The 25,382-nt window shown below is 31.4% G+C and overlaps 3 protein-coding genes across 12 annotated transcripts; 2 read left to right on the top strand and 1 right to left on the bottom strand.

Moving 5' to 3' along the window:
* The first annotated feature begins 504 nt into the window (after positions 1–504).
* LOC117206242 (GATA zinc finger domain-containing protein 14-like) lies at positions 505–9,513 on the top strand. Of its 3 annotated transcripts, XM_033445419.1 has the most exons (8): positions 505–755; positions 1,185–1,404; positions 4,756–5,040; positions 5,123–5,258; positions 5,357–5,476; positions 5,561–5,661; positions 6,657–7,070; positions 7,636–9,513. In XM_033445419.1, the coding sequence occupies exons 1-8, from the start codon at positions 679–681 to the stop codon at positions 9,079–9,081; spliced, it is 2,799 nt and encodes a 932-aa protein (XP_033301310.1). In that variant the 5' UTR covers positions 505–678; the 3' UTR covers positions 9,082–9,513. The 3 variants fall into 3 exon arrangements, with proteins under 3 accessions (XP_033301310.1, XP_033301293.1, XP_033301302.1); XM_033445402.1 differs by lacking the exons at positions 505–755; positions 1,185–1,404 and adding an exon at positions 3,697–3,904; XM_033445411.1 differs by lacking the exons at positions 505–755; positions 1,185–1,404 and adding an exon at positions 3,697–3,904 and having other exon boundaries at positions 4,743–5,040.
* Positions 9,514–13,592: 4,079 nt separating this feature from the next.
* LOC117206300 (lipoma-preferred partner homolog) lies at positions 13,593–16,800 on the bottom strand. 3 transcript variants are annotated; one of them, XM_033445523.1, is made up of 7 exons: positions 16,703–16,800; positions 16,290–16,566; positions 15,870–16,008; positions 15,201–15,684; positions 14,790–15,127; positions 14,301–14,716; positions 13,593–14,226 (listed from the first exon to the last, which is right to left on the bottom strand). In XM_033445523.1, the coding sequence occupies exons 3-7, from the start codon at positions 16,002–16,004 to the stop codon at positions 13,974–13,976; spliced, it is 1,626 nt and encodes a 541-aa protein (XP_033301414.1). In that variant the 5' UTR covers positions 16,005–16,008; positions 16,290–16,566; positions 16,703–16,800; the 3' UTR covers positions 13,593–13,973. The 3 variants fall into 3 exon arrangements, with proteins under 3 accessions (XP_033301414.1, XP_033301421.1, XP_033301426.1); XM_033445530.1 differs by lacking the exon at positions 16,703–16,800 and having other exon boundaries at positions 15,201–15,660; positions 16,290–16,634; XM_033445535.1 differs by lacking the exons at positions 15,870–16,008; positions 16,290–16,566; positions 16,703–16,800 and adding an exon at positions 15,758–15,804.
* LOC117206283 (protein Malvolio) lies at positions 16,182–25,321 on the top strand. 6 transcript variants are annotated; one of them, XR_004487375.1, is made up of 13 exons: positions 20,461–20,577; positions 21,177–21,373; positions 21,466–21,588; positions 21,688–21,914; positions 22,015–22,153; positions 22,229–22,384; positions 22,506–22,664; positions 22,754–22,804; positions 22,887–23,269; positions 23,346–23,556; positions 23,630–23,700; positions 24,589–24,711; positions 25,084–25,321. XR_004487375.1 is itself a non-coding variant. In XM_033445484.1 (12 exons), exons 1-12 carry the CDS (start codon positions 16,256–16,258, stop codon positions 25,148–25,150), a joined length of 1,821 nt encoding a protein of 606 aa, XP_033301375.1. In that variant the 5' UTR covers positions 16,182–16,255; the 3' UTR covers positions 25,151–25,321. The 6 variants fall into 6 exon arrangements, 5 of the variants coding, with proteins under 5 accessions (XP_033301375.1, XP_033301393.1, XP_033301361.1 ...); XM_033445484.1 differs by lacking the exons at positions 20,461–20,577; positions 24,589–24,711 and adding an exon at positions 16,182–16,292; XM_033445502.1 differs by lacking the exon at positions 24,589–24,711 and having other exon boundaries at positions 20,447–20,573.
* Positions 25,322–25,382: the final 61 nt, after the last annotated feature.

Genomic DNA, 25,382 nt, shown 5'->3' with positions numbered 1-25,382 from the left:
ACTATTTCCTATGTTACAAAAGCGCAAACTGTTGAAAGAATATTAGAAAAAATTATTTTCAAGATACCTCTATATATTAATAAGAAGGTAATCATCAAGAGAATTATTGCTAGTACTTAATAGTTTTGGGGGATGCTTTTAGGATGCTTTTTCAATTTTTTTATATTAATATAGCTATTAGTTTACCTAAACTACTCATTTCTGTATTTTTAACTAGCTAATCAATTCTAATTCTGTAATTTATTTAGTTAACAATTTCTTTTTTTGACTGCTATGCATGATTTGACAAAAATGTTTAATTTCATGTATTTCAATTTTTTAAAAATTGAATACGACCGGTAAATGTTACTTTTTACTATTTATATATACATATTTTGTTATGTTTATATATATTTTCAAAATTATTATTAACGTATTCTGTTTTTACTAGCCAAACATGGTGCAAGTGGCTCGTTCGCCCCTAATCGGATGCACGTGTATTTCACATGTGTATTCTAGTAAAGGGAAGGGGTAGGGTGGGGGTTAACGGCAACGCACATCGGGGAAGAGGGAATCCTGGAGGAAACGAAGGAAGCCACAGCGGCTTAGTCATTCATAAACGAACCGCTAGTGTGGTCGGACGCCTCTTTTGAGTTACTGTAGTTATTTAACGATTAACTGATAACGGCACAGTGCAGCATGGCTGCACGAAAGAAAGAGGAATCATCAAAGCAACGTTATCAAGCTAACGCACGTGAAAGGGATCGCACTCATAGGTGAAAATATATTTTTAATCATAAAATAATCATCTTTTTTTCTAAGACATCAAAAATATATTTTTTAAAACATAATAATAAAACTATTAAAATAATGCTTAAAATGTTTATATACTCTGTAAAGATACAATAATACAAACTTAAAAGTTAAATTGCAGAGAATGGGATATTGTACTGTTCAAAGTAATTAGAGGAATAATTATTTGAATAATTTGTTAATAACAAATTAATAAGATAATTAAATTATTATATATGTATTGAATTATAATTGTAAAACAGAAGCTTCTCTAATTACTTTGAGTAGTGTGTAAACGAGATGTTCGTCTTTTGGTTCAGGAGAATATTCAGTTATGAAAAATTCGCGAATACTCTAAGCGAGGGTAAGGAATCCAAACGCGAAATTCAAGAAATCCAATCTTCGCTCTGCAGTGTGAACACGGCTTTCAGTACCTTGAGAACTTTAATACCAACGGAACCTGCGGATAGGAAATTATCAAAAATAGAGACATTGAGATTAGCGAGCAGTTACATCAGCCATTTGGGTGCTGTTCTTGTTGCCGGTCCTATAGATCAACCGTGTTTACGCGTTGAGGATAGCAGCGGACTTTACGGAACAAATTATTGGACTGATTCACAAACAAGGCCGCAAGTCTGCACTTTTTGCCTTGCTATGCACAAAAAATATGTAAGTTAATGATAAATGGCGATGTAATAATAATATAATAACAAGTTACTTTTCATTTACTTAACAAAACTATATATATATATATATATTGTAAAATTCGTTCTTTGTGATAATTTACTATATTATTTCGTAGATGAAAAAAATTATATATTTAGAAAATTTTTTATTTTCATAAAAATAAAATGTCGATCTTTTCAAAAGGATTATAATAACCTATGATTTTTGTAAATTTCAGAACTTAAATATTACTTCAGGAGCAATTTCAAATTATTGAAAGGAGAACATATGTATACTGTTTTTGAGAAATCAACATCTATCGACCTAAGCAATGTATGAAGATCAAGATATACATAAATAATTTACTGTACATTTCTTGTATATATACGAATATTATTAAGTTTAATAAAGTTTATATTGTATCTATTAACTCCATCGCATTTGTTACCCCAGATTTATATTAAATAATAAATATGATATAAAATTAAAGCTATGACGAATAAATAATATATCGTAGCCTGTATTCATATACAGGGAGATAAAGGTGAATTCTTTAACCTATGTATTCAAACATCATTTATTTTTTTCATAACATTTGAACATCGAATATCCGTATAATCGCCAGTGCTACTGGAGTCAAACTAATGCTGTAATATTTCATCAAATATATTATTTGACAAAATACCTGCTTTTTTTAAAGTAAAAATTCATCATAAAAGTTACTGAATATATTTCTAGTAGTAATAAATGTGTACAAAATTTATTTATTGGGATATTAATAAAGTTACAAATGGCATAATGATGAGAGCGGTACGGCGGCGAATGTTTCAGTCTTTCGAAGTCAACAATGCTGTGAGGAAGCACATTTTAGTTTTTCTCTCCGTTCTCGTTTCTCGTTTCAATTTCAGTGTTCTTATTCGGTTATTCATCGCGGGCTAATCCATAGGTAATCATGTTCGCTACTAAGAAGCAATCCTTTGAATGTCTACGCATCAAAAATTAGGTAAGCTTCGTGAATAAAGGAAAACCAACATGAACCATAGTAACCGCAATCAATCACCGCCATTGTGATAAAATTAAATTCATCCACAACTTCAGTAATTTTAAACAATATAGATTTAAAATTAAAAAACACGAATGCTTATGTAACAATAATTTATTATTGTATTAACTTTACTGTTGGGTGTAACTTTTTATATGAAAGAATGCTCCAATCTTGTTGAAATAAGTACTCCAAATTTCGTAGTATTTCTTCAAAATTGACGAAAATATAGTAAATTTTGTAAACCGATGAAAATGGATAAAAATTATTATTTTAAAAATTTTTTAAATGAAAATTCTTATTTTTCTCAGTGCTATACAGTTAAAATATTGTATATTAAATAAATAATGAAAGAAAATAATAATAAACAGCGATGTTTATTATATTTTTCATTTTATAGAAAAAGAATCTGAAAAGATTATAACTTAAATTAATTTATTATATAACATATGTCATGCGAAAAATATTAAACTTTTTAATATAGTAAACTGTCTTGAAGAAACGGGAACTTAATATTTACATCTTCCTCAATACTTCTTTCATCCAACACTGCAATTTTACTATACGACTACGTATGACAATTCCACTATATATTACTTACCAATAGTTATATGTTCCAAAACTACGGCGTTAAAAATAAATTTTCCGAATATAGCTACAATTTTCACCAAAAATTTCACTAGAAAATTTGAGTCACGTGTGACAAACGTCATACATAATGTACTGCAATATATGATACTTTATGAAATTTCTAAGATTCATTTTTCTTTGCTTTTATAGCAATATACATTTTCTAACTACGTGTATAAATTACAATTTTCTGCCAAACAAGGGCAAACGTAATATAAAAAATTCAAAAACATGATGTTACATATTTTAGTACATTATATTCCAAGAAGTTTTTAAATTCATTTCCCTTTCCTTTTATAGTAATATTAATTTTTTAACTATATAACTACAATTTTCCATCAAACGAGAGTACTTGTACTATATGAAATTAAAATCCTACATCTATTATTTAAATCAAATATAACAAATATATATATAGATAGATTTTATTAAGTTTTAAGAAATTAAAAATATTTATTTCTGTATTTCGGAACGTGTATGAACACGTATCGACGAGGCGGAGGATCTCGACCGTCGCGTCAGTCTGACGAAATAGAGAATTTAAAATCTGGAATATTAGCGCCCTGAACGGCGCGTATGACCGCCATCTTGTAAAAGTGTCTGTAGTGTTTGGAGGTTTAGCGAGAAGGAACAGCAGCTTCGCCGGAGGCTGGAAGTCCTTTTGAAGTGGTTGCAACGGTCCTTGGCAGTCCCTGGGCACCCAGGTGACCTCGTGCGAGGCCAGGGTACCTTCAAGCTGCTAGGACAACCTCACGGCCGACAAACTCATTTACACGCCCGACTATCGCGAAGATGGTGAGCATTCATACGCGAAGATTTTGCATCTAACCCTGTGACAAAATTCATTTTTCGTACCGTGAGTACGTTCTCATTAACGAAGGTGACGTTACCATTGCTTGAGACAGTGGCGTATTAGCCTCGTTGTCCTTGTCAAATAATCCCCTATTAATTCATTGTTATCGATGCTTCGAATCTTACCTATTAGACGAACAGTTCTGTCGCTTGTCAATATTTTTAGGTAGCGTTCGAGTTAATGCCGTCGCATCGACGATTTCGATGCGTATTGTCGGCACGTTTCTTCAAGTTCCTCCCCGATGCTTTTGTATAGTGAAACGATCTAGCATAACCTACGTTTATTTATCGTCATAGAAAAAAGAACGATAATAATGTACGGATTGACGAACCAATTGTTTTTGTTTGGATGCAGGCTTTCAGATCACTGACAGTCCGATTGGTTTCATATTGATATTTGGGTGTCTCATATATGTGTACAAATGATTGTGGAAATTGTAGTTTTCATAGTTACTTCGCGATCGTGCCTATTTTCTTAATGAGTAACATGTACACGGAAAATGTGACATTTACATAGTAACTTAATTAAGCACATAATTTATAACGAAATATAAAGTTTTAGTACCTAAATTTATTTTTACATTATTTATTATTATTACTTTACCCTTTATTATTTTATCACTTAGTAACTTTTTGGTATGTGTATAATCGAATGTGTTTGATATAAAATTTTTGTATACTACAACTATATTCTAACATAGATATTCTATATTTATTTCATTATTTTTTAATTATATTCTTGCATTCTACGTGTATATTAGCTGCGTTGTTTTAATATTAGTCATGTTATTTAGAGTTCGGCATCAACGGGTGGTACTGAGGGGTCTAGTCCAGCCTCTAGCCCTGCCTCAGCAACAAGTCTCACAATGGCTGCACCAAAATATGGTACCTTGGTTCCAAATCGTATCTTTGTAGGCGGTATTTCTGCTAATACCAGTGTAGAAGAACTTGCTGAGCTTTTCTCCTCTTATGGCAATGTAAAGGCTACAAAAATAATTGCTGACCGAGCTGGTGTTTCCAAAGGTTATGGATTTGTTACATTTGAAACTGAGGAAGAAGCTAAAAGACTTCAGCAAGAGGTTTGTAATACATATGTTTAATATATTTAGTAGTTAAAGATATAACAACCATGGTAGTAATCTGAAATTATTTTGTTTATAGTCTGAATGCATTGTATTAAGGGAAAGAAAATTAAATATAGCACCTGCAATTAAAAAACAACCTTTCAATAGATCTTTGGATGGTGGTTCTGGCTCGCCACCCTCTGTGCCTACTAGTACTTACTATTACCCAAATGGTTAGTGTAATTATATCCTATAATGTCATAAATTTAATTTACTAATTAATTATAGTTACATAAATATTTTATTATATGAAATTTTTTATTTTTACTAGGTATGGGGTTGACATACCAAAATGGCATGACATTTTATAACACAACAGCTCCAACACCAACGACACCAATTGCTCCACCGACCGATCCAGCAACTATTTATCAAGCTACTGGAGTGTTCGGTAAATTTAACGAAAAGTCATAATCGTAATTTTTAGAAGATCGAAATGTTTATATTAATCAAACGATTTGATTTCGATAATTAGGACCACAAGCTGCTGGTCATCAAACTTTCACGCCTGTGATGTACCCGTGTCCTGCTCCATCTCTTTACATGCCACAACAATATCAGTATTCGCCTATGCCGGTAGGTAACATAACAGATAATAGACTATGCCGACTTCTTTCTCTGAACTCCTTTTTAATCTTGGGTCCTTTGTTCACACCCTATCATATGAATTGTCTATGGGTATAGCTTGTATTTATATTAAACGATAAATCGGTTGCGGTTTGACAGACAAATGGTTTGATGGGAGAAGCCATACCACCGGCGTTTCTACCCAACCCTCAGCAAATGCCTACTTACGTCCTTCTCGACGCTATACAGTATTGAGGTCTAAAGGTACATGGTCTATGCTAAGTGACTAGCATGCAGCGCATTATCTTTGTGCGTTTTCTTTGCTGGACTTCTGCATGGCCTATCAGAATGCATGCACCACTTATCTTTTTTTCACATAATTAACGATTTGTATTAATAATCTCACATACGAGTTGCGCGTATGAATGAATGTAAATTTCCCATCTAGTCTATAAGTACACATTTATTGTGCTTATGTTGCAATAAAAAGAATTTTATTATCGTACAAAACGTCACAAGTATGTTGTTTTTCGTATAATGTGTTGTATTACAGCATAACGTTATTGATGATTTCTTTTTCACTTTTTTAAGCGCGCATTTATGTATCTTTTGACTTCTTCATTCACATTGTTCTATATGTTGTATTTTTATATTGCACAGAGAATATGGAAAGAGACATATATGACATTCATTGCCTACTATGTAGTAGTCTTCTATTTAAAAGATGAAAAAAGATACAAAGTATAAAATGTATAATTTAAATTATAGGCATGCACAAAATGTTAAGGTAAAGTATTTGGTATTTGAGTGTCCTGGAAACATCATTTGACAGCAGATTTCATCTTGTAACCTGTATATTGATCTTAGTACTTCCAAACGAGATCAACGTACAAGATGATTATATAATGTACGACATTTTCTTCTTTTTTTTATTCTAAAGATAGATCATCCCGGTATATTCTTTGAATAATTAACTGATCGATGATGTTTTTCTTTCTGTGCAGTACGAGTGTTATGCAGGGGCAGTCGCCGCCGGAGCTCATCAGTACTTGTATCCAACGAACAACTCGCAGAACAGCACGAGTGGCGGTAACAGTAATTCCGGAAGTGGTAACAATGGCACAGGGGCGACGAGTCCACCAACGGGTCCTCCACAGCCAATTCCATCTTTACCCCCTCCGCCACCGACGCATTTCTATCCTTCTGCTGCTCCACCGCCGCATCATCATCCACCGGTGCCTGCAGGTCCTGCGCCTCCTCAGATGGACCACATTTATTATCCATTCGCAGCTGGACCCCATCCACCTCCTCCACCGCATGCATCCATGGGATTGACCGATCAGCAGCTATTGCTTTTCCCTACTGATGCCTCATGTCAACAAACGTCTTCGTCTGATGGTCAGGTTGCTCCTCAGGAGGTGAGTCACTATCTTTACTTCTCTTTTTTTTAGTAATATATAATAGGTTTCAATAGAATATAGTACAAAAATTTTTATGATTATCAGACTATAAGGAAGCCTTTTATAAGGTGGATCAATAATCACAATATTTCATTAATTAATTCTAATAATAATTCTAAGTGATAATTGTAAAATTATAATACGAAATTACATAAATAATTATAATAGTTTTCTCCTTTAATTCTGATTTACTCTTTCCTGTAGTAAATTTTAAAGGTTGCATTATATCTAAAAACAAAAGAGAACTATAACTTTTTTCCAACCACAGTTGTGACTATTGGTTCATCCTACATTTACGCGATTATTTTTTAAACTGCTAAAGATATATGAAAATATCTCTTTGAAAAGGAAATCTAAATACTGAGATGACTTAATTGTTTCGTGCTAGTGTAAATGCAACATCATTAGCGTGTATAGAGATGTATCCATGATACATATCATATAAATCGATCGATTATATTGATTAATTAAGAAAAGAACCAAGCAATGGACGGAAAACTACCATCTGTGAAATAAATCGTAGGATTCTCGTTCGACATCAAGCCACTCGGAGCAAGCACATGGTGAAACACAGGCTGCTTCAGGGTCAGCCACACCCTTGGTGTCCTTAATGCCCGTGAAATTTCCCATGTCCGGTCGTTACACCAATTATCATCCAATCGCTATACATACCGCTAACTTGTACAGTTCCCAGACATGTTTAAATGAAACTGACGATTGCAGTGGCAATCAGATGCATTGCAGGGCAATCGTGTATCATCCGGCAGCCGTTTACATTCCTCACACGCATACATCTCCATTTCATAACGCATCCGGTGGTACCAGCCTGTTGCCAACACCTCCGTCAATATCACAACAGTTATTCGATTCTTCGAACAAGAATCAGTGTTTCAATTCCAGAGATTACACGAAATCCGGGAACGTGAACGGCCAAAATAACTATTCGAAATCGCAGAATCATGGGATCGCGTTGTCTCATCAGAATCCATTCTTTCGAGCTCAAAATGTAGGGAATTCTCAACCGTACAAGCATAGTAACATAGATGGAAGCTATAAGTACGCGATGAGTTCGCGATTCTCCATGCAGTATAGCAAAAAGGCGGTTGGCTCGAACGTGGGCTCCCCGGCTTCCTTCGTAGCACAAAGATCATCGGAGAATTACAACCAAAAATCGTTTGGTTCGAATACAACCAGCGGTCAGCAATATAATAGCACGAATACACAGAAAATGTTTAATTCAGCGGCGAATTTCGATTACGCGAACGGCCGTAAGACTAATAGCGGCGGTGATCAGTATTTCGAGAACGCGACAAAACCGAATAACTATCCTAGCCGTAAAAATACGACGAACTATAGAAACAACGGAGTGATCGCCGGACAAACCGATGGAGGTAACAATTCCAATAGTCAGTCAAATGATAAATACGTGACTAATATCGAAAACGAGAATAGTAATTCGCAGGGTGTGCAAGGGACGGAGAATAGTAGTTCGGAGAAGCCGGTGAGCCCACCGCCAGCGCCGTATTCGCCCATGACAAGACCCCTTCCAAATTTGTCACCACCCACCTCCCAGGTCCAGTTCTACAATCCGGCGCAAAACCGCTATCAGCCATCCTTAGCCCCGTCCCAGCATCAGCAGCAGCCACAACAGTCGAACGCTCAACGTCGGTACACCATCGCCCCTGCGTTGACCGCGAGCAGAAAACCGACGGAGAAGTACGCGAATTCCAATTCCCAGGCAGCTACCACAACGATGTTACGGCAGAACAAGTACAAGGTCAATGGAATAATACAGGCCGGTAACAAAGTAGCGGACGATAGTCTTGGAGGAGCCGGTGATGCTCCACCAGGCGTTGGAAGAATGCCGATAACACCGCCCGGAACGCCAAGGACTCATCCGGGTCATCCTGCTGGCGACCAAGGTCAGCTGAGCGACGCGTGCCATCAAATGCAAGCTCTGACCCTTTAAAATTCGTTCTCTCGATATACATTAATAACAACACGTATGCGTACACAGGCTCGATTCGTTTTTCCTCCCTTTCTTCTTCTTTCGGTCCTAACAGTACGTGTAATAACGGTACGTACGTACCGTTTAATATAATAGGTTAGTGACAGGTAGATAAAGATATAGTTAGGTAGGTAGATAGATGCATCCCGATTTCGAAGCCGTATGAATGAGAAGAAATAATAAATTAAAAGAAACGTGTCGATTCACGAACGATCCCAATAATTAATATATTTTGAAAAAAAAACCTGCATAGACAGCACGAATGCGAATGAACTTGAACACATTCGAAAATACACATTTGCTCTATTCTCTTGTGATCTCAATCCCAAATCTATAGAAAAAAGTAAGAAAAGGAAACAGAAACAAAGGAAAGAAACGAGGAAAATATGCAGACTAGATAAAAAACTCCATAAATGTAAATGTAAATTATTGCTCTTCGGTAAATTATTAAATGTACTAAATTGTTAAGCATTTATAAAAGAATATATTATATATTATATATATTATATATATATATATATATATATATATAAGATAAAAAAATATATACGATATTTAAAGATTATTATATTAGTTATGAAAAGAAAACAATATATACGATTAATATATATTATATATATGTAAATACATATATACGTATACTCAGGTGGATGTGTATATGTACCTACATATATATGTATGTACGTATCTATCGAAGAGAGCAGATATAATTAGAGTAACGTGAAACAAAGGAAATAAGAGAAAATTCGAAGTCAAGCTATATTATTATATATATCTCTTTAAATAAAAAATCGAAATGTTTAACGAAAGAGGCGAAGAAGAAAAAATGATAACAATTCTATCATAATAGATAATACAGATATGCTACACATTATTTAAAATCTATATATGTTATATATGCAGTATTTAACGTTTATGCGCGATAGGCTCGATAAACCATTGAATCTCACGAGCAAGGCTAGAGTAGGATAGATGGATTACAAACAGATGATAGGACAGAAGAAAACATACAAAAAAAAGGAAGTAATATGGTAACAACAAATAATATGTTATTATCGTACAAAGACGAGCGATTTGTTATGTGTTCAAAGAAAAAAAAACGGTAGTGATGTCGATAAACGATAACGATGAAGTGGAGGGTAATAGGGAGGCAGAAATAGAATTGATTTCATAAAAAAAAAAAGACGGTTGCTCAAGGCACTGCCACATCTCTCAGTTTTGATTTTCTACCTGATGGTAAAACCAGTACTTATAGTTTAATTAGAGTAACCGTGAACAAAACAACTCATTCTCACGCAATTTCGAGACGCCACAGTAGAAAAAGAAATAATAATATACTGATTTACATTTCTTCTTTTTTTTCGACAAGTTATCCGCGCAAGAAAGACGCAGGAGGAAATATTTAAAACTTAACAAACAAAAAAAAACAGAAAAAAGGAGAAAAAGACAGATGGTCATAAAAATAGCTGTTACAAAAAAACGATGAAAAAAAGAGAAAAAGAGATGCCCTAAATACCCGAAAAACGAATACGGTAAAAAGATATACCTTTAAAAGAACAAAAAAAAAAAAAAAAAAAAAACAAGTATGTAATAATGAATTAAATAAATGTGTCGGCTGTGAGCTTCCAAGCAAATAACAATAATTAAATTATTATAATATAAAAGGTTAAATAATATTCTACCTAATTGTTATGAACGTATAAATTTCTTTTATCTATAACGAGAAATTTGTTATCTCATATCTCGCATATTGTAGCTATTATTGTCTATTTAAATGAGGAAAACGAAGAATGATAATGAACCGAAGGTTTGTGCGGCGCTGTGATTTAGATGTCGCGGCGAAATATATAGCGGTTTATGTACAAGAGAGAAAAGGGAAAGAATAAACAAAACGGAAGAGTAAGAAACAAAAAAAAAGGGAGAAATATAATTCGAGGGACACGTAGATGAGACGACAAAGGCCTAGGACGCATATAGATTACCCGTGAGTCGTTACGAAAAGAAATTAATTTGTTGATAAAAAAAATGTAAGAGTGCCTTCTATTTGTTTTCGTGATTGTATTGTTGAACATTTGTTGCGTTACGTTCCAAGAGCCTCTAATGTTGTTATAAGAAAAAAAAAAAGATGTTTGAAGAATGTTGTTCCTCTATTTATTTATTGATTTACGGGCCCCAGCACGGCCCAAAACCAGCACCCAGCGAATTTGAAAGTGTGAAAGTATGCTGTTAGGAGAATGGAATTCGAGAAAGGGAATTTAATTAGAAGCAAGGACGATTTTAAGGAGATATACAAAAAAAGGAATGGTAAAGACGAAAACGAAGTTTAGTAAGTGCGAATAAAAAATAAAACAAAATATGGAAACATCGCATACGGCATTCGAGTCGCATGTCCCCCTTTTTTCTTATTCATTAATTATTATGATCGTACAAGAAAATAAATAAAAAAAGAACGATATTATACATATGTAATCGAAATGGAAAAATGATAAAAGAAAAAAAAAGGAACAGAGCAGCTCGTTTCGGCACCTATTTCTATGTATAATACACAAGAAGATATCTCAGCAATATACAAATATAAATATATACATATAGATATATATATATATATTATAAATATTAACGAACGAAAATAAATAAAAAACGTATACCGAAGGTATATGGAATGCGAGTGCGATAGGTGCGTATTTGGGTGTGCGTGAGCGCGTATCTGGATAGGTGGCTGTGATTATTGCGTGCAAGTTAAAAAGAAAACAAAATGAAAACACAGAGAACATGAGAAAAGAAGACAATTTACGTGTGTAAGCATCCGTGTGTAAGTACATTAATGTTGTCTCTCTCACACACATATACACACTACACACGCATATTTCATACACGTATACATACCTAATTAAATAAATAAAATAAATATATATATATATAAAAATATATACGTCTATAACGAGAGGTAATACAAAAGCAAGAAAAAGAGGTACAATTCTATGTTCAGTTTGGTACTGATTTAACAAGCGAAACGAAACGTGTTTAAAAATAAGACGAGTCGTTTAATTGCAATTATTATACATGTACTAAATTCAACGTAGAATGGTGCTGATACGATATAAAATATAATATATACTTCGCAAAGTATATTATAATATAAAAAGAAATCTAAGATAGATATTAGCGGGTATGCGTAGTTGAACATAGGAATATAATTGATGTATATTACATACACGGTGTACGCGGTGTGCTTTCTACGATTGTGGATTATTATACGTTCACAATATGTTGCGTGAAATAGGTTTTGTCTACGCATGATGAAAGGTTTTTTGTTATTTTACATGAGCAGCTATTTATTTTTTTATTAATTCGATACTTTAGCCAAATTTCTATTGCTGGATTAAGACTGGCAATGATTCGATATTATTAAGCATACTTCTAAGATAAATGAACTTGTGCAATCTCAAGAAACATACAGACTAGATTTTTTGTTTTGTTTGCCAATCAGCGATTGCACTATTATATTTTATTGTAATTTGGAAATTATGTATATGGAATTCATTTGAGTTCATTTTTTTGTAAAGTGATCAAATCATATTCCACAATCTATAAAGCATGCCTCCTAAAACACAGAAATTGATGTATTAAGAAAAATAAAAAACATAAATTATACATAAATGATATGTAGGTTGTACAACAAAAAAAAAACTAAGTACTCGATGATAATAAAAAAATATATTACGTATAAGAGATGCATATATTTAAAAACAAAATAAAGACATCTGTGCATGAACATTATATAGATGGGAGCCATAGCAAAGAAAAGGTATAGACTAAAATAAGTGTGAGTCTCTCCTGCAAATATATAATAATAAAATCTCATTAAAAATATGAAATATACAATGCTCCAATACATATATATTGTATTTGTGTATTTACCTTTCTCGTTTAGGCCGTTTACTTTTTCATTCTTTCCAAAATAAGAAATAATTGAACTAATGAAGAATAATTAAAGACCACGCGTTGTTTTTAAATATAATCGCTATTTTATTCAATATTCATTACAAATACATTTTACAATTAAGTTCTATTTGCTTTCTTAGTCTTTTCACTTGCTAAATAGATAATATAATTTAAGGTATTTGCACTAATTTGCATTGTATTAATTCTATCGTATCACATGATTTATCATAAAGCGAAAATCTAAATACATAACGGATCCAATACATTGGAATAAACGTTTTGTATATTCTAGATCAATAGAAAGAAGCATATAAATTGCATAATCTCTACTTCGCATTATTGATGTTATGAGGATATAGTCACACATAAATCTAACATTGCTCTTAATATTAGGAATTGAATACCTTGCCTTAATAATATATGCAATACCTGACTAAATCACATTATAGTCAATAATTATACTTATTACAAGAAATCAATCTTGACTACAACATACGTGCTCACAGTTTAGAATTTTTTGTTAAATATTATTTGACAATATAATTCTTAGATATTTTTTAAATTTCATATATGGCAGTGTAAAGGCAGTAACATTAACCCAGTTCTGAAATTTTTTCAAACCTGTCTAATCCGAGTCAATAATACATATAGATAAATACAATCTCTAAAATATAAATCTTTTAAAAAGATATAGAAATATTATGAATATTTAATGTAATTCATCTCAAAGTATCAAATAATGAAAAACCTACTCATATTCAATTGTCAAAATGGCTTTGATTAAAAAGTTCCTCAAAAACATATTAAATGTCGGATGTCTTATAGAAACTTATCTCTAAATATAAAAATTCATAAAACGGCAACTGTAAATATAACAATCTAATATATCGTTTCAATGATCATGCCATTTATAATTCAGTCGTCATATGTGACGTTAATGCTTGCACACGAGTAGCATTACAGCTTTTGCATAACACATGGTCATCCAAAGGATAGCATCCACGTCCCTCGGAATCAGAAGATAAAACCAACCCACAATCCTCGCATTTGTAACACTGAATATGAAAACTACGATCTAGTGCTACAACACGCACAGTTTCCTCTTGTCCTGGTTCTGGCATAATCGGTAACTTACAAACACAACAACGAGGTGCAAATTTTCTGTAATATAAAAACATTCATTTTTATACTTTGTAAAATTAATTGTTTTATTTGGTCAACCAAATGCTACTTACTTGTGGAAACATTCTATGCAATGAATCTGATTTGTAGCGTCTACCGTAAATGGTATACCATCCAAACTTTGCCCGCAAACAACACATGTAAAACAGGATGGATGATAAGGTTTACCTGTAGCTCTTAATATTCTATCGAGTATTGGTCTAGTGCAAACGCAGCACTTTTCCAAAGTATTCAAATAATCTTCCTCGCAATAGGGTTTGTTTTCCAGTGAATAGAAGGGTTTACCTTGTAGGTTAACCTTACAAACATAACAACAGAAGCAGTCAATATGGAAAACCTTATCCATCGCGGAACAACCGGTACCTTCGCCTTCAACTTTGCGACCACACTGGGCACAAATCCCATATATATCACTGTCTTCAGCATTATCTTCCATTCCTTGAACTAACAGATCAGTCAAAACGTCCACCTGAAACAAAAATAAATTTTTTGGGGAAATATTTTTTCACAATGAAGGAATTAACATAATAATTTTGACATACTTCCTTAACTGGAGAGACCTTTCCTTGGGGCTGAGTAGATGTAGCAGATCCATAACCAGAGTACATGGAATAATTGCAAGATAATTGTGACGGTGGTCTAGGATTAATTGGTTCGTATATAGATTCATATGTAGAACTGGATTGTGAACTTGGACCATAAATATCATTTGGATAATTGTCAGGTGGAAAATCAGTTTGATAAGTAGCGCGTCTAAGTTCGCTATAACTAGATGACACAGGACTTGGCGGAGGCGGTAATTCTTCCGGTGGTGGTGGGAAGGAACTACCCGGCACACATGGAACATATTCTGAAGGTTCTGGTGGTGGTGGTAAGTCATCTGTAATATAATAATTATTTGATTTAGTAAACTAATAAAAATGACTTTTGATTACATTCTCCATATATCTGACCATTATTGAGTGCAGAAGGAATGTTACAATATGTATTTTCTGGTTTAGAATTCCATTGAATATTGCTGTAGATGATGTCTTTTTCAGTTTTAGCTGTCTTATTAACTGGTATAGATATTGGAGGATCTATATTACTATATACGATATTTCTTGTTGATCTTGAGTGATCTTCAACTGGAACTTGAGGAGCAGGCATATTACCAATATTTGAATAATGATTTTTTTCATCATATCCATATTTTGGTTCAAATTTCTCATCTGATTGGTGCACATAAAAATTCTCATTGTTCTGATAGTTTTTAGGAACATCTTTTCCATTCGCAGTGGATGGTAATGAAAAGTCATTTTTCTCTATATTTAGTGGCACATATGGTGAAGGAGAATTCACGTATAAATTTGATGATTTTTCATTTTGGCCAGAATTATTAAGCACTGTACTGTATGATGGCACTGATGCAGCCTTTATAGTATAACTTTGTGGTATCTGGAAAGTATTTTACCCCATTAAATTCTGTATAACAAGATGATCTAAATAAATTTTATTTTGTTAATTTTACCATTGATGTTTCCATATAATAATGGAACAGTCATAGAAAGGGAGTCATAGTTATGAAATATTGTTATTGAATAAGTTACATAATTATTATTATATTCAATGGATCTACTGACCTGTGGTTGTGATTTTTTTGGTTTTGGAGGTACAGCTGGTCCCACTTTTTTCCCAGACTTAATGGTTTTAATGCCATCGCCATGATTAATTTGTAAATTTGCAATTTGCTGTTCTAAATTACTAACGTTAGACATTTTCCTGAAAATATCAGCAGCATATAAATTTTTAACTTTTTTTGTTTCTATATTATAAAATATGAATTCTATACTACACATTTACAAATTCAATAAGAATCAATTTAAAGGAAAAACAATATATTTAAAAAATACATATTGTATCTATGTTCAAGCTAGTGAAATAATACTACCGAAGAACGTTATCGTAAAAAATTATCAGTTGGAAATTATATCTGTCAAATAGAAGTATAATATTACCTGTCTACAAAATGGAGCTTATACCATTAAAAAAGTCATTATTACCTGGTAAGTTAATATCTTCGTATACTCCCTCCAAATTCGTCGTTTTAAGTCTTCTTCTGATACCAAAATCGTGCAATTTTTGGATTTTACGGAGTTGCCAGATATATTTTGTGCTCAACCGTAACACAACTGAATGGCTGACTCATAAATCCCTTATCTTATTGCTTTAAAAATTCCTTTACGATGACTTTTCCATACATATAGTCTTAACCATAGTTCTCTTTCACTCTTATGGCACGACATTCAACCAATAATCAGGATACAGTTGAGATGATTACTGTTTAAACAGGAAAGGAATCGTCGGCAATTTTCTATATGTACGAACCAGCTGGCCAATAATTTTATATGCAATTATTACTTTCTGAATGAATCTGAACGTTTAAAGTACCAACATTACTTCCAAAAAATCTTACCACGCCTTAAATCGTATGTCACAATACTGCACATTGTCACATAGACTAATTAAATTAAAAAAAGTATATATTGAGTATTATTGTCATAAATGCATATGATGACGCATATTTAGCACTAGGGATTTTGAGTTTAAGTATTCGATATTTGTGACTCTAAGAATTCAAATATTTTGTAGAATTATGTATATCGTTTTTATTTGTCATTTACTATATGAATAATTTCCTATTTAATTTGGCATGATTAATTGAGATTAAGGTCGTTCTTCTTTTTGGTTTCATTTGATTTTTTTATATTAATTTTTTTCAAATTAATATTTAATTACATAGGTTAGTATTGCGCGCCACATTTGAAAGTATATTTTCGACAATTTCTTTCTTTAATCGCATAATGGTAACAAAGTAATCGAAATACAATTTTTGATTTATTTAATTCTCTAATATACTACTATGCTAGAATTTTAATGTTAACCTAGAATTGTTATCCTTGGTCCACAATTGAAAACGCGTTTTATCGTATAATGAATTTTTGCAACACACGTGGAAAATCTAAAGAAACAGTTGAAAAATTTATCTTAATTACCACAATGAGCCAATAGACTGTAAAAACAGTTTAGTATCGTGCCCTTAAATATTACTGCTCTAGTTTCCCATTTTTACAACTTTTTTCACGGAACATTAAAATAGTTGTAACATTGCATAAGGTAGAACAAAAGGTTGTCTACCATTGTTATGATCATTTCCATTTACAATTGGCTCAAGGGAATGACGTTATTTTTTAACAAGCTAACACGTGGTAGCAAAAGATATTTTTCTCAGAGATTACGATTCCTAATGATCACGTATACTGTTAGTGTCGATAATTTAATGAATAGATATTGAGAAAATAATGTTTACATCAATGTATATTGTTTATATCAAATTGAAATTAATGAGTTTATATCAAATTTTCATTAATGAAATAATGAGAAACACAATGAAATTGTGTTTTAAATATTAAATCACGATATTGTGATGTAGATTTATCGAAATTTGCTTAGAATCTCTTATCTGCCTATCTTCAACGTGTGTTATGTTTATTGATATGTCTATTACCTTTATCCATAATATTGTGATTTTATTGAAATTTTCGTAGAATCTCTTATATGTTTATCATTTGTTATTATTTTAATTAAAACAAATCAGAATTGCGAATTCACAATTGCTAGGACTTTTGTGGTGACTTGATGAGTAGTCAAAAGAGTTAATTATAGATTACAAGTGTTAGATAATTACAGCAGTAACTGTTAGAAAACGTTCATCGTGTACCAGTGACGTTAGTCAAGTTAGAAAACTTTAAGAGGGAAAAGAAAAAAGAATTGTCAAGTTAAAAAACGTTAAAAGAAAGAAAAAAAGGAGAATTTAGAAATCAGAATTCTTATAAGAAATTATTCTAATTTTACCAAAGGAAGTGATCTACATTTATATGTATAGAGATATCAAACATTTATTTCAAAACGGATTTACCGCGTTGCTCAATCGAAATAATATTTACTACAGTAATTTCCTATCTAATAGGACAGATAATATTGCAGTTAATCGTAATATGAAATTACGTAGGATCAGAAAATATAAATAAAGCAAAACTTTTCTATTCGTTGATATTAAATTTTCCTTGTTCGTTGGGTTTACCACGGTGATTCACGTAGGAATAGGGAATATTGATGGATTGTTTCCGATAATTTATGCGTTGCTCGTTGTCTACGGCTATTCTTATTTTAGTAAATAGGAAATACGATCGAAGATGTATACTGAATTTATTCATTAAAAGACCTTCATCATTTTTATACGTAACTACTTGACAATCGAGAAATTACAATTGGGTAAGGTACTTCATTAAGTGGGCTTATACGTATATATCATATAATTCTTGGTTTCTACTGATTGACCGCCTTCTGATATCTAACACAAACATTTGCTTGATATTCCAAGTTAAATATTTGGATTGAAGTGTCCTCAATATATGCCGCAGCCAATCTTACATATAACAATCTTATGTAATGTTAATATCTCACATTCTTGCGAAATTTGGATATCATTAAAAAATACGATTGTTTAAAGAAATGTTTTCGCCCACCAATTTTCACATTAAAAGAAACGCGTTCTGGAAGCGAGCAAGAAACTCTTAGCTTATCTAATCGTGCTTAATTAAATTTCGATATCAAGTTACGTGAGAAGTTACAGGAACATATAAATGACATTGTTTTTGTTAGATTATCAATTAAAAAAGTTAATATACACTAATCATAACACTTAACCAGGATTTTCTTCTTTTTCGAAGAAAACAATTTTCATTTTTCGATCTTTGTCGTCGATTTATTTACTTCTAATGGCTACGAAAAATATTGGCAGATAGCTAGATTTTCCAGGCAATTTTGGTCAGGTTTTACGTTTCATTTTTATAATATCAAATTTTTGTATTCATATAAAAGTATTATTATTATTATTTTATTTTGTCGGCCCAACGGCCTTAAAAATAAAACTTGGTTGGTTGAAAGTACTACTAAATGACATATTTAATATTCTTGAATTTAATTAATTAGTATGTGAATGCTATAATAAATATCACTCCAAACAATGGTAATAACTGTACATTTATTAATATTTTATACAATGAATACTTTTTGGCATCAATATAGATCCACATTATCGTAGATTAGTACCTATTGTAATCGATAAAGATTTACCAAAAGAATTTAGATCCTAATCAAATCCCCAATGCAAAAGAATGTTTTCATCTTGTCTTATCAGAGAAGCGATGAAATAAATTGAAACTAAGCTATGATTACAATAGGTACGTGTTTTGATGCCCTATCATTTTAACAAATACATCATAGAGAATTCTTGAGTATAATATACATCAATGTATACAATGTATACATCTCGGTTACCAAATGTTTTACTTACTAGAATGATGAATCTATTACAACCATAACTTAATACAGATTCAATCTCTATCCAATCTTATAGACTTCCTTCCCAACAAATGCTTTCGATTTGATTTAACAATTATCAAATTAATCCAATATTTACTGTAATAATATAATTAGATGCAATAAGTACTCCTCAATAAGGTTGATTAAAGGATTAAAGTCATCTGTGATTGATATGGTCACTTAGCTGACTTAGAAACTGGATTTAAATCTTAGTCGAATAAAGCAAGTGATAAAAGACATTCTTCTCCAGTTCATAGTCGAAAGAATAGAAACTGCTTTTCTTTGAGTCTCTACAATTTGAAAAATATTAACCCATATACAAAATTTTTAATTTTTGTTTGTTAAAACTTTGATAAAAGGAAACCTTCATAATCCAAATTTTATCTTTTTCCTCAAGTGATCGCTCAAATTCAAGTACTTCTTAAAGATAGGAAGACAATACATACAGTAAATGAAGATAGAGTGAAAAGATGAAGGAAGTATCGAGAAAATGAATGACTTTAATGGCGTAAATACGAATTCATAGAAGCTCGGAATTGCTTAAATACTCATTACATATTAATGATAACGAAAGATGTCATGTAAGGGTTATAATAATCAACTGTTATGATACATCTTCTGGGGAAATCCTATAATTTTATACAACTGCATGTATTTCTTTGTACTGTGGCAGTAATAAATTCTCTGTGCATACATATATGTATTCCTATTGTTAGTCACTGACATTGATGTTTCGGGCATCCCCGTTAACATCATATTTGTAATACTTTATGCAAAGAAGGGGAACATGTAAGAAAGATGGCTGTATGTTGTATGTTTCGTTCTCGTTACTCTCGTTCATTTGTCTGGTTGTTGCCGCAATATTCTCAAATCTCGCAATAGTTAGTGACTGTCAGGCTGTCGGTGAATAGTGATCACTAGTGGCTATTGTCGTGATCTCACTTGGCTAACATTTACGTGCTTGGTGTACTGTATAATGTGCGTTTTTACTTCAGTTATGTTTCTATTTTAGTTATACGGAAACGTACTTTCTTTTTTTTTTAATTTTATAGGAATGTGACGTTCTATTTATTTTTATATTTATCCAAATATTTTGTCGGTAGTGATAAAAAGGATTTATGTTTATTTTTATATTTCATTAATTTGTCGTATGTTATACTTAATTCCTGTATTTCTGTATTTCTGTATTTCACATATTTCATTAAAATATTTCATTCGTATTTGATGAAGTTTGAATACGTATCGCATTCAATAAGACACTATTTCAATCTTTTATTGCATTGATCATCACGGTAATTAAATTATTCAATTTAGACGGTCATTGAAGTTAATTTTTATATAATCCGGTTTATTTTAATACTATTTTTGTGAAATAATATCGCAATATTGTAATAATACTATAATATTGAATACTTTTAAATATATGTTTAAATATATAAATATGTTTAAATTGGTATCTCAAATAATGTTAAAATATGTAACAAACTAGTAACTTTTTTCAGAGGGATCTTATCAATATACCATGCAGAATAGTTACATTATCGAGCCTCAGAATGATTCAACATTTGCAACAGCATCTTATGTGCATCAGGAGGAAATGCAAAATAATAAGAGAGCAAATGAAAATACCTGTTTGGCACCTAATAACAATCAGACGTACTTTGCTGATGAAAAAGTTCATATACCAGAAGCAGAAAATGTAGTATATATTAGTACCAATGGAGCTTAAATTAATTTTTTACGTTAATATATGGATTTTTAACTGTATCATTTCTAATTTGGTTTCCGCAGGGTTTCTTTAGTTTTAGAAAATTATGGGCTTTCACAGGTCCTGGATTCTTAATGTCCATAGCTTATTTAGATCCTGGAAATATTGAATCTGATTTGCAATCTGGCGTAGCTGCCAAATATAAGGTATTTTTTAAGTTATTCCATTCATTGCTTATTTAACTTTCCATGTATGGTTTTCATTTCTTTTTATTTTTTAAATTTATTTATGCTCTTTTTTGTTAGTTATTATGGGTATTGTTAAGTGCAACCATTCTTGGTCTTATTATGCAAAGATTAAGTGCAAGGCTTGGTGTGGTAACAGGTTTGCATTTAGCAGAAATGTGTTACAGACAATATAAAAAAGTACCCAGGATGATTTTATGGATAATGATAGAAATAGCCATAATTGGCAGTGATATGCAAGAAGTAATAGGAACAGCTATTGCTTTATCTTTATTAACAAATAAAGTGTAAGTTATGAAATTCTTTTAATTTCTTGATGTCATCTATTCTTGTTCCTTTTATGTAAGCTGTTATTCATAAATAATGTATGTATCTAATTTGATTTAGGATTCCTATATGGGGTGGTGTTCTTATTACGATAATTGACACTTTTACATTTTTATTATTGGACAAATATGGCTTAAGGAAATTAGAACTCTTTTTTGGATTTCTAATTACAATAATGGCTGTCACATTTGGATATGAGGTAAAATAAATAAATAAATACATATATGTGTGTGTATATGTGAATGAAAATGATTTTATTATTTCTATATTTTAGTACGTTGTTTCTGCCCCACCTCAAAATGAAGTGATAAGTGGAATGTTTATACCTTGGTATAAAGATTATGACAGAAATATGTTGTTACAAGCTGTAGGAATTGTTGGTGCAGTTATCATGCCACATAACTTATATCTTCACAGTGCTCTTGTTAAAGTAAGGAAAGAACAAAGAGTATAAGTAATCTTTTTTATGAAATTGAAGAAGTAGGCATTCTGATGTATTAAATATTTGCCAGGTGTTAAATAAATACTATAATATAATCTATAATTTCTAGTCAAGAGACATTGACCGTAAAGAATCCAAAAAAGTGAATGAGGCAAATATGTATTACTTCATTGAGGCATGCATTGCACTTCTGGTATCTTTTATAATTAACGTATTTGTTGTCGCAGTGTTTGCGCATGGTCTTTTTAACAAGACTAGTTTAGAAGTTGTGAGTATAGTAATTAAGAATTCTAAATGATATTTTGTAATGTAATTATCTTATACAATATATTTCATACTCGTTTCTTTATATTTTAGTACAATCTGTGTGAAGCTAACAATTATACTGTAGGAATGGATACATTTAAGGTAAAAACCAAATTAGATTAATACGAATTTGTTTACCTAAAAATTTTAGCTTTCTTATTATATCTTATTTTATTAATTACAGAAAGAGAATACAACCATCTCAGTAGACCTTAACAAAGGTGGCATATTTTTGGGCTGTGCCTTTGGTGCGGCAGCAATGTATATTTGGGCTGTCGGTATTTTTGCTGCTGGCCAATCTTCCACGATGACAGGAACGTATGCCGGACAATTTGCAATGGAAGGATTTTTAAATCTTCAGTGGGCTCGTTGGAAGCGAGTACTTTTTACGCGAATGATCGCTATCATTCCAACCTTCCTTGTCGCATTCTTTAGTGACATTGATAATTTAACTGGCATGAATGATATTTTGAACGCAATTATGACTCTTCAGTTACCTTTTGCAACCCTGCCAACGATAGCATTTACTAGTAGTCCTAAAATTATGGGTACATTTCGAAACGGATTGTATGTTTCATGTCTTTAATTTTACAGTTGAAATTTTTTAAGTTTATACGACTTTATACATACTTTTATATTTCAGAACTAATAAAATTGTTGCGACAGCATTATCCGCTGTTGTAATAGCTATAAATATATATTTTGTAATAAATACTGTCCAAGATGATTTGCCACATCACTGGGCGGTAATAGTTGCAATTACAATATATTCTATTTTATATCTTCTATTTTGCCTTTATTTGACCATTCATATGGCTGTGAGTATGGGCGCGACTTCTCTTGGTGACCATTGGGTATGTACGCTATTAAGTAGGGTGATTGATTTTTAACTATTATCGATCATTTTATTATTAACTTTTGTTACAGTTCGTAAAGAGATATATTGGAAGTCCTGTAAGTACAACACTTGGATTATCAAACCCTGCAATATATGCAAGGTAAGAATTGTATAGATTTTATGTATAACAAGATTTTGTCAGTTAATTGTTTTGTAATACTTACTACCTAAATATGAAAAAAATTGCTATTTTCATTTATATGATTTACGTATATTTTAATTAGCAAAGTAATATAACAAAGTACGCATTTTGTGCCGAAATATATAGTAAATAACAATAAATGTACTAATAAATTATTTTTATAAAAATTGTGAAAATAATTGTTAGTTGATATAATGCGCATTTAAATAGTAAAAAGATCCAGGTAATATTCATAATATGATATTTTAATCTTTCGTGTTTTTAATGGATTATAATAATTTGCATGTATATCATGAATTGCTCTCATGCTTAAGAATAGTTTGCTCATTAGTACATCATAATAGTCATAAAGTTTATCAAAGTAACAAACATTAGGCCACAAAATCTGTTCAATATAGTATATTTGAAACTTTAATACGTTTATGTAATGTTATCTGTAACTAATTGCTACATGAAATTAATCATATTGTTCAATTTTAAGATAAGATCATGAAATTATGGTTATGGTTACACACTGAACAGAAAACGTTTTATTTGCAGACACGTATGCTTTATTAACATTGTATACATTTTGTAATAAATACTAACAAACATGTAACGCAAATTGTGTGCTTGTGTGTTTTTATTGCATCACTTCGTATTTTTTAACAGGATATTTATATACATTTTTTACATTTTTGATATATCAAATATGAAATCAATTTGTATCTCATTGCCAGAAGAAGGAAAAATTTGTTTTAATATTTGCACAAAACGTACTTTTCTTATATTCATCACAATCTTCTAAATATTCAATGTATTACATATAGTTAAGATCTCGAAAATTATTCCTTTTTACATTCATAGTTTCTTCAATACGTCAGAAACATCATTAAGACCATAATCGAGTTTACATCATGAATCTGCATCTAACTACTTAAAACCATATTTCAAAAGTTGCGTCTTCATCTGTCTCCAACTTTATACATGGTATGTACTTTATATTAGATCTATTTTTTTAATATACAAAGTTTTTATAACCAGGGTAGAAGTTAAAAATAGAATTAATATGACAATATAGAAGACTTTTTTCAAATACTTTTATATTCAGGGTTTTACACTATCATTGTAGTCGTATTTGTTATAATTCTGTTAATAATCCGTTTTATCACGTGAATGATTAACTTATTTTTGCATGCGCATTTTTAACCAATGCAAGTGCGAGCTTATAATAGTAAGATTTTCAAAATTTCTTAATAAAAGGTAAGAAATTTTTATAAGTTTTTATTTCAATTAAGTACAATTTTGAAGTTAGTTTGTTGACTTTTTTTATTAAATACATAAAACTATGTGATGTTTTAGGTCTAATCCAGCATTTAACATCCAAGAAAATTGGTCTGGAAGCTTTAACTCGATACCGGAATACTGATATGACAAATAAAACGTGGTAAATAGTATTTAATACTCATGGGTTGCATTCTCATAGAGTTAGCATCATAGATTTTAAGATTTTATAGAATTGAAAATGATAACTTCCTATAAAATATACTCACCAAATTGTTTTCTAAAATTAGGGCTTTAACATGTAAAATAAGCAAAGTGCGTTAATGATAGAAAAATACGTGATGATCGTGTATTTGTATATATATATATATAATTGT

Source organism: Bombus bifarius, unplaced genomic scaffold (genome assembly GCF_011952205.1).
Source record: "Bombus bifarius isolate JDL3187 unplaced genomic scaffold, Bbif_JDL3187 scf7180000007966, whole genome shotgun sequence".
Taxonomy (NCBI): Eukaryota; Metazoa; Arthropoda; class Insecta; order Hymenoptera; family Apidae; genus Bombus; species Bombus bifarius.
The sequence above is the reverse complement of the archived record's forward strand: the minus strand, read 5'-3'. Positions and strand labels throughout refer to the sequence as shown.